Consider the following 18,204-nt stretch of genomic DNA (forward strand, 5'->3'; position numbering starts at 1 on the left):
AGTCCGTTGGGTTACCAAGCCCTGACCCCAACGTATAGTCTTAGTTTCCCTGGGGACTTTGTTGGTCTCTTCCCCTTGCTGTTCTTTTGCACACCCTTAGTGTTTTGCCTTGGTGTGGTGGGATCAGATCTGGCAGAATTCCCACACTATGTCTCGTGTTGTCCCCCATAGGGCTATGGGTCAGTCAGAGATGTCGTGTCTCATAGTGGGGCCAGCCACATGGTCTTCTCTGGGGATTGCCTGCTCTGAGCGGGAACATCATCCTCAAGACTTGGTGGGTCAGGATGTGGTACACTCTCTCCCCCCCCCCCCCCACTTCATTTGCTCCCGTTTGATCTCAGACTCTTCCTTCATCTGTTGCATGAGTGCATTTATTCTCTTAAATTCTTTTTCTGGTGTTTCCATTGGCTGTTTAATTTCAGGGATTACATTTACGTCTTGTTGATATTTGCTTATTTGTTCATGTCTCCCTTGTTTTGTGTGTGAACTGATATCTTCTTTGTTTCTTTGATGTTGCTATTAAGTGGTTAGTTAGGTGGTGTTACATTGGAATAGTTAACTGTTAGGTGGTCCAGTAGAGGAGTGATGAATTGCTTGTATTAAGTATCTGGGGGAGAGTGCTAGATTTGGTATTAGGGGAGAGATCAAGAAGCAGAAGAGAAAGTGTTAGAGGAGGGAGAAAGGAAAAATAAGCCCCCAAAAATGTGGTGTGTTGAGGGGGGGGAAGACAAGTAGTATTTTTGGTAGTGTAAAAGAAAGGAAATGTCCCCAAAAATGCTTCTTTTGCAATGATGGAGGAATAGGTAATAATATATAATATAAAAATGTAGTAATTGTGTCAGCTTTGGGTTTTATGAGGATGAAACTGAATTATTTGATGAGAAGAACAGAGAACATAAAAGATAGGCTAAAAAGTGTTATGAAATACAAGTTAAGACTAAAGAAAGGAAAAGGAAAGGAAAGTTCAAAAGAGAAAAGTTTTAAAAATAATAATGGGACAATAATACTAGAGCTAGATGCAGGAGAGCTGTTCATCTTTGTTTGGGCTCTTGAGGTTGCTAACTTCTGGGTTGATGAGGTGGTAAGGGACTAGAAAACAAAGTATATTGAAAGTAAAAAAGTAAAGTAATAATTCTTCCCCCTACCCCATCTTTACATATATTAACAAATGGGGAAGTCCTGAGTAAGGATGAATTAGAAAAATCACGCACAACTTTGTTTTAAAGAGGGGGCAGGTTTATGAGTGACAGAACAACAATACCAACAAAAGGAGCTGGGGCCCCCAGCTTGCCATGGACAGCAGTCAGGACTGTGTGGAGCAGAGGTCTTTTCGGCAGTTGGTGGCACTGTCTGGTAGTATGTTTTACTACCTTGTTATTTTATAGGGCGTCAGAGTTGGGTTGAGATTAAGGCTAGGGGAATGACTTAGGTGTCGGGTATGGCTAAGAGTACTGTATTCTTGGATTTAACTTACTGAACTTGAGAGAATATGTCTCTCATGAATCAGGTTGGAGGGGTTGGGGTGCATGATTTTCAGGTGGTGGGGTAAACAAGTGGGGACGGGGAAGTGGGATGTATACCTCCCACTTACCTAGGTGGTCTAAGAGGGAGGGATAAAGCAATAACCTACTCGGGGGGCAGATTGCTTGTCTGAGAGGCTTGGGGTGCTGAACTGGGGCTGGAGTTACAGGATAACAAATCGGTAGCTAAGTATGCGGACCCTGAGTGACTTCTGGGCCTACGGCTTTTGTCTTTCTCATGCCCAAATCCCGTGCCTTTGCTTGGTAGCCCCGCCACCCCACCCCACTGTTGGCACAGTGTCTACCTGTGTTGTTATGCTTTACTTGGTTACTGGCACAGGTGTATGTTAGCTTCTATCCAAGGAAGCTTGTGGGGACAAAAAAAAAACCTTGGATTGACTGTGTGTGTTAAGCTTTTCGAGCATTCTGGGTGTCTTAAAAGGGGGGTCCGTGCCAAGCTGTGCTTCAGAGAAGGGAGATGGTTTTTGCTGAGTGGGGCTGGAGCTCCCCTGGTTGTCCTCGTTAGTATATTCACTATGTAAGCCAGCTCTAGGCTGCCTTGTAGATTTAGCCCCATGCATCTCGGGTAGACTGTGCTATCCTACTCGTGTTTTTGAGGAGTTAGAGCTGTGCGTATCACTCTGGATCTCCCTAGGCTTGGCCAGAGAGCCAAGTCTAACAAGTTTTTATCAGCTCCATGCTGGTCCCATAAAATTATGTCCCTCGCAGCTCCACCACTCCTCCACCCTTTAGTTACCTTCTGGACTAGGAGGCAAATTTGGTCAGAAGAATAGGGAGTCTGCAGGCTAGTGCTGAGGGCAGATGACAAAGGGGAATCTTATCGGTAGATGATGCTTCTCTTTAATTTTAGTAAGTTCATGTCTACTTACCTTTATGCTGATCATCCTGCTGTCTGGACGTGTGGCTCCTCTGTGCTGTTCTCTCTGGATCCCTCCCATGTGTGCCTCGCAGTCACCACCTTGCATTCTGCTCCTCTTTTCTGATGTGTTTATTGCTAAAATATTTTACCTCCGACTACTGCATTAGGGCGTCCTAAAGACGATGATATATTTTGGTTTTGCGCTCATTTGTTTCAAGGAATTTTAAATTTTCATTCTTCATTTCTTCATTTACCCAGTCGTTTATAACCATGATCTTATTCAATTTCTATGTATTTTATTCCACCCCCTTGTTCTTCTATTGTTAATTTTTAATTTTATAGTGTTGTGATTTTAGAAAATGGTTTTTAATATCTTTGGTTTTTTATATTTATAAGAATTGGTCACCTAAGTAGTCTATTTGAGAGAATGTTCCATGTGCACTGAAAAATAGTTGATACTGTGCTGTTGTTTGATGGAGTGTTCTCTATATGTCTACATTAGAGGTCAAGTGTTGTTTAATTCTTTTGTGTTTTCACTTTTTTTTTCTGGTGATCTGACCTTCCTGAAGCGTGATGTATTGATGCCTCCTACCATTATGATTGTATCATCTATTTTTCACTACAGCTCTGTAAAAGTTTGATTAATTTATTTGAGGGGTTTTCATTGGGTGCATGTACATTTATTATGGTTGTATCTTTTATCATTTTATTCTATTGACAGTTTAATTATTATATAATACCCTTCGTTATAACTCCTGTTGGATTTGGTCTTGAAGTTCCTTGTATCAGAAATTAATATTACCACTCCTGATTTGTTATTGCCATTAGCTTGATATTTTTTTATTCCATCTTTACATTTTTGTGTAATTTATCTTTGTTTCTAAGGTGGGTTTATTGTAAACAGAGCACTGATAGGTCATATTTTCTTGTGCAGTTAGTTACTTTCTGTTTCTTGACTAGTATATATACTCTATTTACATTCAGTGTTATTGCGATGTGTGGGTTTGTAGCTATCATTTTGGTGTGTGTGTGTGTGCACGTGTGTGTGATTGGAGCCCAGGTTTCAGAGTGGTTACATGTTCGGCTGTTCATGTTTGTACATGTTCAAATACACCAGCCACCTAATTGGAGGAAGCCAGGCTTTCTACTCCCATAACAGTTCATTTCAGAAACTCACAGAAGCTGTTCTATCCCATCCTATAGGGTTGCTATGAATCAGCATTGACTTGATGACAGAGTTTGGTTTTAGTTTGGTGTGTGTGATGTTAATATGTCTTCATTCTTTACTAATTTCTGTGCTGAGTTGCTTATGCTTGTAGATTTTCTTTTCCATTTTTCTTTTACTCTTATTTTACTTTTTAAAAGATTTCACAACATTCATTTTTTTATTTTGATGAAGCATTTTTTCATTTTCTATGAATTCACCATGTTTATTACTTTCTTCCAGATTTAAGACAATCTGTTCCCTGTTGTCATCTATGTGTCTTCCTGTCTCTTATAATGTTGAGTCTAAATTTTTCTGTTTTCTACTTACTTGTCTTAATTGTTGCTGGATTTCTCTGGCTTCCTATTTTCAATCATGTACTTGTGTTTTATTTTGAATACTGCTCTAAGTGGGTTGATATCTTGATCTTGATGTTTTGTATGTTGGTCCCAGGATTACGTGTGCTGTTGTTGGTTCTTTGTGCAAAGGACTCCCCTTAGTATTTTTTGTAAAACTGGTCTTGTTTATAAAGATCCCTTTAATTTTCCTTGTCTGGATATACCTTTATATCTCCTCATAAAAATGGATAATTTTGCTGGATATGAGATTCCTGGTTGGCATTTTTTCGGGGTTTTATGGGTGTCATTCTATTATCTTCTTGCCTTTATGATTTTGCTTTAAAAATATGAGCTTATTTTTATTGGTTTTCCATTGTAAGTCACTATTATTTTTTCCTGAGCTGCTCTTAGGATTATCTACTTGTTCTTGATATTGGAATGTTTGACTATGATTTTTGGTAAAATATTGTTTTCATTCGGGGTCTTTTGTATGTAGGACTTGCTCATCTTCTTTAACAGTTGTTATCACCTCTTTTATAGTATTCAGAACGTTTTCTTCCAGGATTTATTTTCTCTGTGAATTTTTCTCTTTCTTTCTGTTATGAAATCCCAAAGTAATGCAAATTGTTCCTTTTGCTAGTGTCTCACACAGTTTTTAGACTTTCTTCAGATATTCTGCTCTTTAGTTGATTGTTCTCAGAGATTGAAGTCAAGATATTTGTCAAGTTCACTTTAGTCTTTGATAATGTTGTCTAATTTTATGACCAATGTATTAATATTCTGGATTTGTGTTTCTTTTTCATAGCTCTCTAGATCTTTTCCTCCACTTGTTAAGAGCACCTGGCATTACTCTTCTGAATTATTTTTCTGGTAGTTCCAGAACTTTTGTCTTATTCAGGACATTCTTTTTGATCCATGGATTGGTTAACTGATATGACTATTTGTTCTGTTTCTTCATATGGACTAACAGTAATTGTTATGATGCAGCTTCTAGGGGTGGGAAAGTGGGAGTTCATGAGGAAAGTGTTGACTCTGTCAAAAGGTACAGGAAATTAATAGTAGAAACTACAAAACATAAAACAAAAAGAAAATAATTGTGTTGTTTGGGTAGGCTCTTCCTTCAACCCCAGAGAACAGATGTACATGGAATGTATCTACGGTTGCTGTATGTGTGCATTAGGGTGGTGTCTTTTCACTATACTTATTCAATCTTTATGCTGAGCAAATAATATGAGAAGTTGTCCTGCGTGATGAAAAAGTGTGGCATCGGTGTGTTAGTCTGGGTTAACTAGAGAAACAAATCATATGTGTGTAAGAAAAAGCAATTCAATACAAGAGCAATTAAATATTGAGAAAATATCCAGCCCAGTCCAGATCAAGTTCTTAAGTCTGATATCAGCCCATTTGTCTAACACCAATCTATAAATTCCTCTTCAGACTCATGGAACACATGCAATAGCATTGAATGCAGGAAGATCACAGGCCAGTGGGTGAAAAGTCTTGTGGATCCAGTGGGATGTGAACATCTCAGTGCTGGCATGACTCTCCACATAGCTCCTCCAATTCTAGGGCTCTGGCTGCCATCAGCATAGCTTCATGTGTCTTGCCAGCAGAGAGTCTCTCAGGGAGTGAGTGTGAATCCTGCCTCCAATAAGCTATTCCTCTCCTTCGCACCTCCAAATAAGTAATCAAGCTATGACCTGATTGACAGGCTAAACTCCACCCCTTCACTCATAAATTTCAAATTGACAACAGATTATACACCTACCACAATCAGCATCAGAGGAAGGCTTATTAAAACTCTTCAATATTCAAATGACACAACCGTGCTTACTGAAAATGAGGATGACCTGAAGCACTTACTAATGAAAATCAAGCACTGTACCTTTCACATGCCATTTGGGCAGCCTCTCCCCTTAGTCAGAGAAGGTCGCAGGACTTTTCTGAAGCTCCATGGATTTACAAAGAAGATAGTGATAAAGAGTGAGCCTAGAATGAACAGGGGCCAGTCTTCCCACTGCACTAAGAAGTAAAGATGAAAAACAGAAAAGATGAAAAACAAGGTTGGTTCTACTCTTGTTACATGCTCCCCTATGGTATGGTGGGTCTACCGATTCCTCTCTTCTGTCTGCACCCACATCCTGTGGGGTGTAAGATTCAGTTCACTTAGTATTTATTTTGCTTTCCAAAAATACTGCACCCAGTTTTTCTTTTGTTTTTATTTTCTCCGCTTGTTCGATAGAGGGATATTGTTGTGAGTGTGTCTTAGTGGCCACCTTGACTCAGAAGCCTGTTCTCACAACTTTTTTATCTGCAATACAAATTTTCCCACTGAGAATCTGTCCCTTTCAAGGAAATGACCTTAAAAATACTCAAAGTCTAAAAAAAAATGTTCTTTTAGTTTTTTGTTTGTTTGATTGTTTTTAATCATTTTATTGGGGGCTCATACAACTCTTATTCACAATCTATGCATACATCAGTTGTATAAAGCACATTTGTACATTCCTTAAACGGGTACATTCTGATGCTGTATTAATTAGAGCTTATGTAGCTCAAGAGGTAGCAAATGATCATGAAACAATAGTCCTAAGGGAAGAAGCACTGAATAACTTAGTAATAAACAAGTTTTCAGGCATTGATGGGTTAAAAATTGAAATATTTAACCCAGAGCTGTTAAAGCTCTGGATTCACATATTTCTCTATCCCAACAAATTTGGAAGACAGCTACTTGCCCAACCAAGAAGAAGAGATGTGTATTTGTACCCATTCCAAATAAAGGTGACCCAACAGTATGTAGAAACTACCAGAGAACAATAGCTTTAATGTCACATGCAAGTAAATTTCTGCTGAGTATTATTCAGCAACAGTTGATGTAGTACATCAACCTGGAGCTGCCAGAAGTTCAAGATACATTCAGAAGAAAACATGCCACAAGAGATTAAAAGTTGGGTGCTAAATGGATCTTTACTGAAAGGAGATAATAACAGAAAGCTATTTATGTGTATTTCTTACCTCTGAAAAGGCATTGAAATACTGCATGATTTTAAATCAGGAAACGTGTGCATCAGGATGGTATACTTACTGAATTTGTATGCTGGATAAATAATAGGAGAAGTTGTAATATATGAAAAAATACAGCATCAGAGGAGGGCTTAATAAAACCCTTTAAAATGTAAGTAATGCAATTTTTCTTGGAAAAATGTACTGCACAAGATCTCTTTAAAACATTGAAGACCAAGATATCACTTTAAGGAGTAGGTGTACCTGACCCAAGCCATGGGTTATTTGAAATTTCCTCGTGTGCATATTAGAACTCAACATTGAATAAGGAAGACCAAACAAGAGTTTATATATTTTAATTATGGTGCTGTCAAAAAACACAGTGTAGGTACCACAGAATATCCAAAAAATAAACAACTTCCTCTTGGATGAAGTATTCTTTAGAAGTGAAGATGGTGAGATTTCATTTCATGAACTTTGGACATGACATCAGGAGAGATTAGTCTCTAGGTTTAGTAAAGGAGAAGGGGCGCAAAAGAGAGAAAGACATTCAGTGAGATAAAGTGACACAATGGCTGTAGCCACTTGACCAAAGATAACAACTGTGAGGCTGGCACAAGGATACTAGGCAGCATTTTCTTCTGTTGTGCATATGGTTGCTATTGGTTAGACTTTACTTGACAGCACCTGATAGCGATGATGTATTGTGTTTTCTCCATAAGATCTCCTGGCTCCTGCAATTGATTTTTGCCCCTACTCCTAGTCTCTTGGACAAGCATGGGACACCGGGAGGCATCAGACGCTTCCTTACAAGGGGGGGAAAGCACCCGTAAGCATTGCTGTTGCTCGAGTTTAAACTTCTTTCAAGGTTTACCCAACTATACTTTTAAAAATCTGTGTTTCTTATTGTCATCCAAACAAACAACAAAGGGTCCTCCGATGACAGTCTTCAGTGTTTTTTGTTTTTTCGTTCCTTTTCCCATGGCTCACTCACTGGCTCTGATAGTTAAGGTTTTGTCTTAAGTCAACTGGGCCATGATTTTGAGTGAGTTGGCAATAAAGGCCTAGGAATCCTTTGGACTATGTCATTCTATTGTGTGGCTCAAAACAAACTATGGATAGCCTTGAGAAGAATGGGAATTCCAGAACACTTCATTGACCTCACAGGAAACTTATGCGTGGCTTGAAGAAGACGTGAAAACAAACTAGGGAATACTGCATGATTTAAAATTAGGAAGGTGTGCACCATAGTGGCATCCTGTCACCATAATTATTCAATTGGTATGCAGAGCAAATAATCCGAGAAAAAGCACCAGAAAAAGTCTTGTTATCAACATGTGATATGCAAATGACACAACCCTGCTTGTTTAACGTGAGGAGGATTTGAAACACTTATTGAAGATCAAAGATTGCAGCCTTTGGTATGGATTGCAACTCAATGTAAACAAGATCAAAATCCTCACCATGGGACCAAGAGGTAGCATCTTAATAAAAGGAGAAAAGATTGAAGTTGTCAAGGATTTCATCTTCCTTGGAGCCACAATCAATGCTCATGGAAGAAGTCAAGAGATCACAGGAGATCACATTGGGTAAATCTGCTCCACAAGACCTCTTTATAATGTTGAAAAGCAGCGAGAGCTACTTTGACAACCAACGTGTGCCTGACTCAAGCCAGGGTATTTTCAATTGCCTCACTTGCATGTGAAAGTTGAACACTGAATAAGGAAGACAGAGGAATAGGTGCATTTGAATTATGGTACTTGAAACAATTTTGAAAATACCATGGACTGCCCAAAGAACAACAAACTGCATTGGCAGAAGTACAGCCAGAGTGTGCCTTGGAGCCAAGGATGACAAGATGAAAGCATTTTGGTCAGGTTGTCCCTGGAGAAGGACATCATGTTTGGTAAAATAGAGAGATGGTGAAAAAAGGAAGGCCCTCAAGGAGATAGATTGTGACACAGTGACTGTAGCAATGGGCTCAAGCATGGGAATAATTGTGAGGATGGTGCAGGACCTGGCAGTGTTACATTCTGTCGTGCATGGGATTGCTGAGTCAAAACTGACTCGGCTGCATCTAACAACAGTCCTCTGTAATGAGATCTGACATGATGTAGCCACTTCCACGACTAGAGCAGCCAATAACCTGAAAGGGAATTTCCTCTTGGGTGTGATCTGCTTCCAATATATAACTGTATGACCCACTTCCTGGACAATATCCTTCTGTATATACATATATAAGCTTCCTGGTTTTGTTTCTCTAAAGAACCCAGTGTAAGGCACTCTCCTTTCTACTTCAGCTCCGTGTAGGTGCTGCTGGAGTGTAGGAGCACTGTCTTCATTTCTCCAGTAAACAATCCACAGTCTGGCCCTGCCGTGGTGGGAGTTAAGTTCACTGCCGTGACCTTGGCCAAAGGCACAAATAAGTATCTGTTCTTTGAGCAAGCGGAAGCAGAGAAAAGAATAATGAAGATGGAAGGAATGGGTAGGTGGCTTCTCTGATCTCCACCTACTTGGGAATCTGCTCGGTCCAGTTGCCTTCCCCACTGATTAGACACTTGATATTAAGGATAAGGATATTTTTGTTAGGTACAATGTTGCTATTGTAGTTTACTAACAAAAAGATATGTGGTGCAGTTATGCTAATAAAAAAAGTGTGTGATGTCGTGCCGTGCAATGGAGCGGTGGGGGAAGCAGAGCAAGGAGGTCCCGAGGGAGTATAAAGGATGGACTTTGAGGCCAGGACATGGCACCCCATAAGACTCATCTGAAAAACACTCCTAAAGGTTAACAAACAGACCTCGAACTACTAACAGGTGTTTTTTGTTAGTTTGTTTTGTTTTTTGCTGTCTTTTTGTTTTTGTGTTTTCTCTTCTTTTAAATTTTGTATGTCAGTGGCTTGCTTGTTTGTTAGTGTGTCGGTGTTGCTGCTGTCGACGCCATGTTCTTATGTGCCACTTTGATGTTGTCAAAGCCATCTGCATTTTAAGCACATATTACTTTATCAGCAGGTCCACCTAGATAAGATAGGCTGGACAAACAATGTGAGAAGAAAATAACGGAACCAACAGTCCCGGAGGGACATGAGAGCGTGGGAGGTAGGGGAAAGGAGGAGGTGTCGGCCAACACAGGGACAAGGGAACAATGAGTGGTTCAAAACCAGTGGAGGGAGGGGATGAGAGGACTGGTAGGGAGTGACCAAGGGCAAGGTAACTGAGAGGAGTTACTGAAACCAGAATGAAGGCTGAACATGGTAGTGGGACGGGAGGAAAGCGTAAGGATATAGAGGAAAGGAGTAGGAGGCAAAGGGCTTACAGGGAAGCCTAAATACAGACATGTACATATGTAAATATATTTATGATTATGGGTGAAATAGACCTATGTGCATGTATTTATAGGTTCAGTAGTAGGGTAGCAGGTGCACATTGGGCCTCCTTGCACGCCCTCCCTTAATACAAGAGCACCTTGCCCAGCTAATCGGTCATTCCATGATACCCACCTTCCCGACATGATGGCTGAAGACAGACCTCTGCATAAGCAAACGTGAAGAAAGCTGATGGTGCCTGGCTATCAAGAGCTATAGCATCTGCGGACTTAAAGGCTTGAAAGTAAACAAGCGGCCATCTAGCCCAGAAGCAACAAAGCCCATATGGAAGCAGCACACCAACATGTGTGATCATGAAGGGCCGAGGGGACCAGGTTTCAAGCAACAAAGGCGGGGTAGAGGGAGGGAATCATATCATGGTGAATGAGGGGAGTGCAACATGGGGACCCAATGCCCATCTGTAGACAACTGAACATCCCTTGCGGATGGGTAGTGGGGAAGAGATGAGTCACTCAGGGTTCAGTGTAGCAATAATGAAACTCACAACCTTCCTCTAGTTCTTAAACGCTTCCTTCCCCCCCCCCCCCCCAACTATCATGATCCCAATTCTACCTTGAAAACCTGGTTAGACCAGAGGATGCACAGTGGTACAGTTGGGATCTGGAAACACAGGGAATCTAGGACAGATGAACTCCTCAGAACCAACGGTGAGAGTGGCGATACTGGAAGGGAAGGGGGTGTAGAAAGGGGGAACCGATCTCGGGGATCTATATATAACCTCCTCTCTGGGGAATGAGCAACAGGAAAGTGGGTGAAGGGAGATGCTGGGCAGTGTAAAATAAGATAAAATAATAATTTATAAATTATTAAGGGTTCATGAGGGAGGGGGGAGCAGGGAGGGAGGGGGAGGGAAAAAAGGAAAATAGGCTGATTCCAGGAACCCAAGTGGAAGGCGAATTTTGAGAATGAGGAGAGCAGCGAATGTATAAGGGTGCTTTACTCAATTGATGTATGTATGGATTGTGATAAGAGTTGTATGAGCCCCAATTAAATGATTTTTTAAAAAAACAATAAATCTTAAAATGAAAAAAGAAACTATGTAATGGTTCGGTCTCTGTCAACTTTGCTTGGCCAGATATTCTTAGTGTTTTGGCAGTTAAGGACTGGTAATCCTCCACGACGTAACAGCATAGTATGAGAAACTCTGTGATGGGATCATGAAGATGTGTGCACCTAAGCAGTTGTAAGGATATTAGAGTGCAGTTGAAGGGAAGTTTTCTCAGTGGTGTGACCTATTATGTAAGTAGATGCTGTGGAAAGTGCTTCTTCTTACTGCTCTCCATCTTACCTTTGGCTCATTGACCTTCTGGGCTTTGGACTTGAGCCAGTGGCCTGTCATATTGCCTGCTGATCCTGGGGGTTCTCAGAGCCTGTTAGATGACCACTGACCTTGGATTCATCTATATCTGCATCCACCAACTGTAGTTTTTCTGTTCCTTGGTTCATCTTCTTCTTTCCTGCCTCATCAGCCCTGGCTGCTATGCCAAGTCCAGTTTCATACCTGACCCATAGATTTGAACTGAATTTCTTGTCTTACCCATTTCTACAACCATGTGAATCACTATCTTGATAGTTATGTGTTGTTAATTGTTTTTGAGGAACCATGGTAGTGTAGGTGTAATATGTTGTGCTGCTAACTGCCAGGTCAGCAGTTTGGAATTCCCAGCTGCTTCATGAGAGAAAGATGGTGTTTTCTAATCCAATAAAGATTTACAGTTTCAGAAACTCACAGCAGCAGTTCTGACCTGCCCCATAGGGTCACTATGAGTCATGATTGACCCAATGACAATGAGTTTTTCCATAAGCTATTATTGTTGCGCACCATCAGTTGATTCCCATGCACAGTTCCCCTGTGAACAATGAAATGCAACAGTGCACAGTCCTGCACAATTACTATGTTTTAGCTCATTGTTACAGTCGCTGCTTCAATCCATCTCTTCAAGGGATGTCCTCTTTATCACTGCCCTTCCAATTTCTCAAGCATGACATCCTTTTCCAGAGGCTGGTCTCTCCTGACATCATGTCTAAAGTATGCTTCTATGGAACATCATGTTTGTTTTTATTCCAAGACAAATCTGTTTTTTGGCATTACATGCTACTTTCGTTATTCTTTGCTAGCACCATAATTCAAATGTTTCTATTCCTCTTCAGTCTTCCTTATTCAATTTCCAACTTTCACGTGTATACGAGGTGATTTTAAATACCATGGCTTGGGTCAGGTGCATCTCAGTTGTTAAAGTTACATCACTGCTCTACATTTTAAAGAGGCCTTGTGTAGATTTATCTAATGATATCTTGACTGCTGCTTCCATGAGCATTGATGGTGGATCCATGCAAGATAAAATCCTTGACAACTTCAGTCTTTTCTCCATTTATCAGGATGTTACTTTCAGGTCCAGGTGTGAGTATGTTGGTCTTCTCTACACTGAGTTGTAATCCATGTTGAGGCTATAATGCTTGATCTTCATCTGCAAGTGCTTCAATTCCACCTCACTTTCAGCTGTCTGTGTTTGTGTGTGTGATTGATTTGCTATACTAATACATGTAGTACTGGGGGTGATTCCAGAGAAACAATATCTTAATGAGTTTTCTAAATAGATCCTCACGTCCAATTAGTCTGCAAGGTTATAAAACTGCCTCCATGAACTCTGCCGTCATTAATATTGATAAAATTGCCACTGTTAATAAGAGAGTGTTGTTAATCCACAGTGTGAGCTGTTAATGTTAATTATAAAATATCACTACCTAGTGTTGATGAGAAGGCTATGGGGATTTTTTTTTGGTCAGGATGAGAGGTATAAAGAAGTTGATGGGTCGGTATTACTTAAAATAGATGAAGTGGTAAAGAAAGAAGATGAGATCAGAGATTCAGAGACATAGCTCAAGTGCCACACAAGACCTCAAACTTTCTATTTGTGCCATACAGGAAAGCCTCATTTCTCTCAGTAACAGAGCTAATAGTGCAGAAAACTAAACACAGGGTCTCATCACTTATTAATTAAGAGTGACTTAATTACAATTCCCACTGAATGCCCAATGGTGTTTGATGTTAACGTGAGGGCTTTAATTAGGAAGAAATAGAGCTCTGAAACTTCGGGCAGGGCTATATGAGCAGAAATTTAAGCCGTTGAGACAATGAGCCCTGAAGTCCCATTGAGTCACTTGAGCCTCCAGGACCACCCCTCCTATCTGAAGAAATGAAGCCATCATCAGCAAATCATTTATCCCTCCACCCATGCCTGAGGAGATTAGTCTGATGTATGGTGATATGGCTCCTGGGGCAGATGTCTTGTAAGATTTTGCTGTGAGTTCCTGTGGAACACTCTTACCACCCATTATTGCATCTAGACCTGTAACTGTCCTTAAGTCGCATAACTAAACTCAAGTCCTAATGAGTCACAAAAATCGTGACGTCCAAAAGTGAACCAAAAATAAAGGTGATATGCTCTGAAAGTCTTGCTAGAATTTTCTAATATATATAGACAGAAATCTGGAAAGTATGTGTGGGAATTGGTACTAGGGTGTGGGATAATGATGCAAAGAACACAGAGTTGGATCAGGACGAGTTTGTGAATAGGGGCCCAACAGACACAGGCTCTTCTTTCAGTGTTTCAGTTCAAGAGCCGAGGGGAGCTGTTAGTGCTTTATTGGGTCGGTTTGCTGAAGCATGGAGGCAAAGGGAGTCAGAACCTTGGTATCAAGTTCCTCCCTTCCTGCCAACATAGCTCCTCATCGTGGTGCAAAGTCTCTTCCAACACCCAGTGCTGCTCCCTATGTCTGCTCTACTCCAGGGCACTCCACACCTGCCTGACATCTCTGCAAGTTACAGAACTTAAGATATACACTGTGCCTCCTATGAACATTCTTCAAACAAAATAATCCCATGGAGCTTCTTGCTTTTCCTTATTAAGTGTTAAAAAATACATAAATTCTGAATAAAAACAAAAACTTGTGCTTTCTTCTGCGAATAAACTGTACAATTTGATTTTCAGAGTGATAAGGTAAATAGGAATGTAATGTTTGGACTCTAGTAGAACTATGGGTATGCATACTTGGGTATGTGCATATATGTGTACACATGTGCACTGCCTGCAATGTGTGTATGTGTGCATGCATCTATGTGTGATAGTAGGTGGATGGTGCAAACATGGGTGATGCTATCCTCCCCCTGCTGAAGATAGTTTGACTTCTTTTTTTTTTTTTTTGATAGTTTGACTTCTTAGTGCCTCATCCGAATCCTTTTCTGCTTCAGGTCATGGCTCCTACTTTCGACTCAGAATAACACAGAGGGAGTCCAGGCCCTTAAAATCCTAATAGTATATCAGAAACCTCACCATATGCTCCGTATACTCATTGTCCCATATGCTCCTTTTTTCATATGATCTTCTTGACTACAAACGAGTGTCAACATGCTTGAAACAATACAAAAATATAATAAAAATATAGGAACATGACTAAAGACCGACATCATAGTCTAATGCTATGAGATTATAGAGGTCACATGGACATCAGTCATGGCTGTAAATTTCTACTTCAAGAGATTAAAAGGCAAACTATTTCTCTTCTGAGAAGCAAGAGCAACTAGCAAGAAGAAACTATTTTGGATATCCTGTTTGCATGGTAATTTTCTTTTTAGAATTTATTGTTAACGAATTAATATTGTGATTTCATGTCCCTTCTTGTCCACAGGCAAAAACTGGGACCTGACTGCAGCTCTGAGTGACTATGAGCAGCTCCGACAGGTGCACACAACCAACCTGCCACATGTGTTCAATGAGGGAAGGTGCCCCAAGAAGCCCGAGCGAAACCTGCCACCACACAGGCACAAAGTGGAACGGCCCTGCCCGCAGAAACAGGATGACATTGCTCAAGGTATCGGTCAGCCAAAAGATGGTGCCTGGGCTTGTACTAGCCAACACACCCTTGCCTGCAGTTGTGTCAGGGTGATAAAACAGACCAAGATTTTCGCCTACTAGCTGCTCATATGAAAAACAATGAGTTTGGTTCCTTAGAAACCTAGTTAATGTGATTCATGAGCAATGTCTTGGATTTCTACTAGATTGTTGGTTTATCCAGACCAATATCGCTAGTCATATCAGTTATTTTGCAAGTAGCATGGTCTCAGCATTTGTTCAATGTGCTCCATTTTTCCCCATGGCCTTCTAAACTACGAAAGAGTATTAGAATAATTGAAACAATACAAAATGTAGTTTTAAAAGGTGCCTTTCCCTGCCCCACCTCTCCCCAGATTCAAATGACTGACATAATAATACTGGTCTACTCTGGTCTGGTACTGGTCTTGTACTGGCCTGTCTCCTTGTGACCCTCTAGTCAAAACAGTTCAAAATGCAAACACCTTAGAGTCAAAATGCACATAATAATTTACAACGTGGTTGCTCCACTGAATAAGAGACCACGATATTTCTCTATTTTACCTAACCCGTCTTTTAGCATATTCTCTTAACCAAACGAAAACTAAACCAGCTCCCAAGGATTTGATTCGGGTCCATGGCAGTCCCAAGTAGACTTCTTAGGGATTTCAATGACTCTGATCTTTCCAAGGTAGATGACAGGGCCCTTTTTTGAGGTAACTTTAGAAGATTTGAACCACAAACCCATAGATTCTAGTCTTTTACTAGCTACATATTATTCCATAACATATAATATTCATTTAGTCATTTTCCTAGTATTTTGAGTTTCCCTGGGTTTTTATTATTGTTTGTTTGGCCTATATATAGAATGCTGACATAAACATCTGCATACCTGTACTCTGAAATGCATAGTAATTCATTTTGTACAGGTTCATTCGAAACATACTTGCAATGCCACTGTGCATATTATTTATTTTAAATTTAGCATTCCATTCCCAAGTGTTACTCACAATGTCGCAATATATTAAAATGGGCACTTCCCTTCATTGTTATATTTTTTTCTTTTCTTTTAACAGTTTAGTTGATATGTAATTTATGTACCTTACAATTCAGTGGTTTGAAAATATTAAAGAGTTGTGAAATCACTGTCACTATCAGTTTTAGAATATTTTCTTCATTTTTGTGCTCATTAGTATTAGCTTCCCATACCCCTTCAGTGCCCCCTGCCATACCACTAAGAAACTACTAATCTCATTACTGTCTCTCTAGATTTAACTAACCTGGATTCATATAAGGAAATTTATACAAGTCCCTCCAACAAAATAAAAAAAACAACAACATCAAAACACCTCAATCCAAAAAAAAGCATAAAATAATAAATACTAGAAAATTTTAAAATTAGAGATACCAGGAGACTTAGGGGAGGGTGGGGAGAGAAAGGGGGAATCGATCACAGGAATAACCTAGAACCTCCTCCCAGGGGGAAAAATAATGGAATAGTGTGTGAAAGGTGATGGAGGCTGATGTAAGATATGGAAAAATTAATCTATAATTTATCAAGAGTTCGTGAGGGTGGGCAGGAGAGAGGGAGGGGGAAGAAAGGGGGAGCTGATATCAGGGGCTCAAGTGGGAAGAGAATGCTTTGAAAGTGATGATGGCGGCATATGTGCAAATGTGCTTGACACATTAGAGGAATGTATGGATTGTGATAAGATCTAAGAGCCCCCAATAAAAGTATTTAAAAATAAGTCAAAAGGGAAATATATAAAATATTAAAATGTAGCCTAACAATATCAACATTAATTCACTTTCTCAAGCACTCTGATGACAAAGGTATTTACATCCCTGTTCTGCGGGAGTTTAATGAAGATCAATCCACAAGAGCGCTCTGGAAATAGATTCTGGACTTCCACTGTCATCCGTAGCCTTCTGCAAAACAAGTGCTCAGAATTTAAGCTCTGATACAATAGCCTCATCTTGTTTTAAATGATAATTTTTAATCTTTGGATCACACAGGCTAATGTGCTTCTTCCTTGTGGACTTAGCTGACACCTCAGTTCATTGGTTGCTTGTTTTAAAACTAGTTTTAAGACCCAAAACACTATTCTTTCTGATAGCCAGGTACTCTCTGTTGATTGTTCTTAACTTAGGGCTTAAGATTAAATGTGAACTCAAAATCCATACATATATATTTGTTCCACAATAGCAGTAGCATTATCAGCTTTTTGAGAAACAATACACATAACCTCCATGGGGCCTTTGGTAATTCTAATAATGGTATAATTAAACTAGTCAATGGTATAGAATTTAGACAGTCATAACACCCCATTGCCTGGGAGGCCAGATTGAATGACTACATGACCTGAGAGCCACCGCTTCATCTTGGTATTTGGCCGTATAGCAGTGGTTTCACACAATATTTGTCTTAGTTGATTGACTAACGTTACTCAGCATAATGTTCTCTAGGGCCAACCATATCTTGAGGTGCTCATGGTTACATAACTGATTTTTAGGGGTGCATAGTATTCCACTGTGTGTATGTATCAAAGTTTCTTTGCCTATCTTCTACTGATAGACATTTGGGCTGCTACCAACTTCATGCTATTATGAACTGTTCTGCAATGAGCATGCAATGACTATGTCGTATCACTTACTTTTTTAGGATACATATACTCAGCAGAAGTATTGGTGGGTCGTATGGGATTTCCATCCCCATTTGTTTTAGATAGTGCCATACTGCTTACCATGATGGTTATACATGTTTACAGGCCCACCAGAGTTCTAATCACTCAATACCCTCTCCAGCATTATTGCTTTCTGTCCATTTGCATGTTCTTTGAATTAGACTAATTGTTGGTGTAAGGCAATATCTCATCATCATTTTGATTTGCATCTCTTGGATGGCTAGTGATTGTGAGCATTTATTAATGTGTTTGTTAGCCATCTGAATATATTTTTGATGAACTGTATGTTCACTCCTTTGCCTATGTTTGCACTGGATCGTTT

General features: G+C 40.0%; 1 protein-coding gene across 2 annotated transcripts in view; it reads left to right on the forward strand.

Moving 5' to 3' along the window:
* The window catches only part of OTUD7A (OTU deubiquitinase 7A), a 151,957-nt gene that overhangs the window by 29,929 nt on the left and 103,824 nt on the right, over positions 1-18,204 (forward strand). For both annotated transcript variants that reach the window (XM_075535611.1, XM_075535612.1), the window contains exon 2: positions 15,017-15,199. In XM_075535611.1, the coding sequence (XP_075391726.1) occupies positions 15,017-15,199 (183 nt within the window). The remainder of the gene's footprint in view (positions 1-15,016; positions 15,200-18,204) is intronic.

This window comes from Tenrec ecaudatus, chromosome 17, assembly GCF_050624435.1.
Source record: "Tenrec ecaudatus isolate mTenEca1 chromosome 17, mTenEca1.hap1, whole genome shotgun sequence".
NCBI classification, from domain to species: Eukaryota; Metazoa; Chordata; class Mammalia; order Afrosoricida; family Tenrecidae; genus Tenrec; species Tenrec ecaudatus.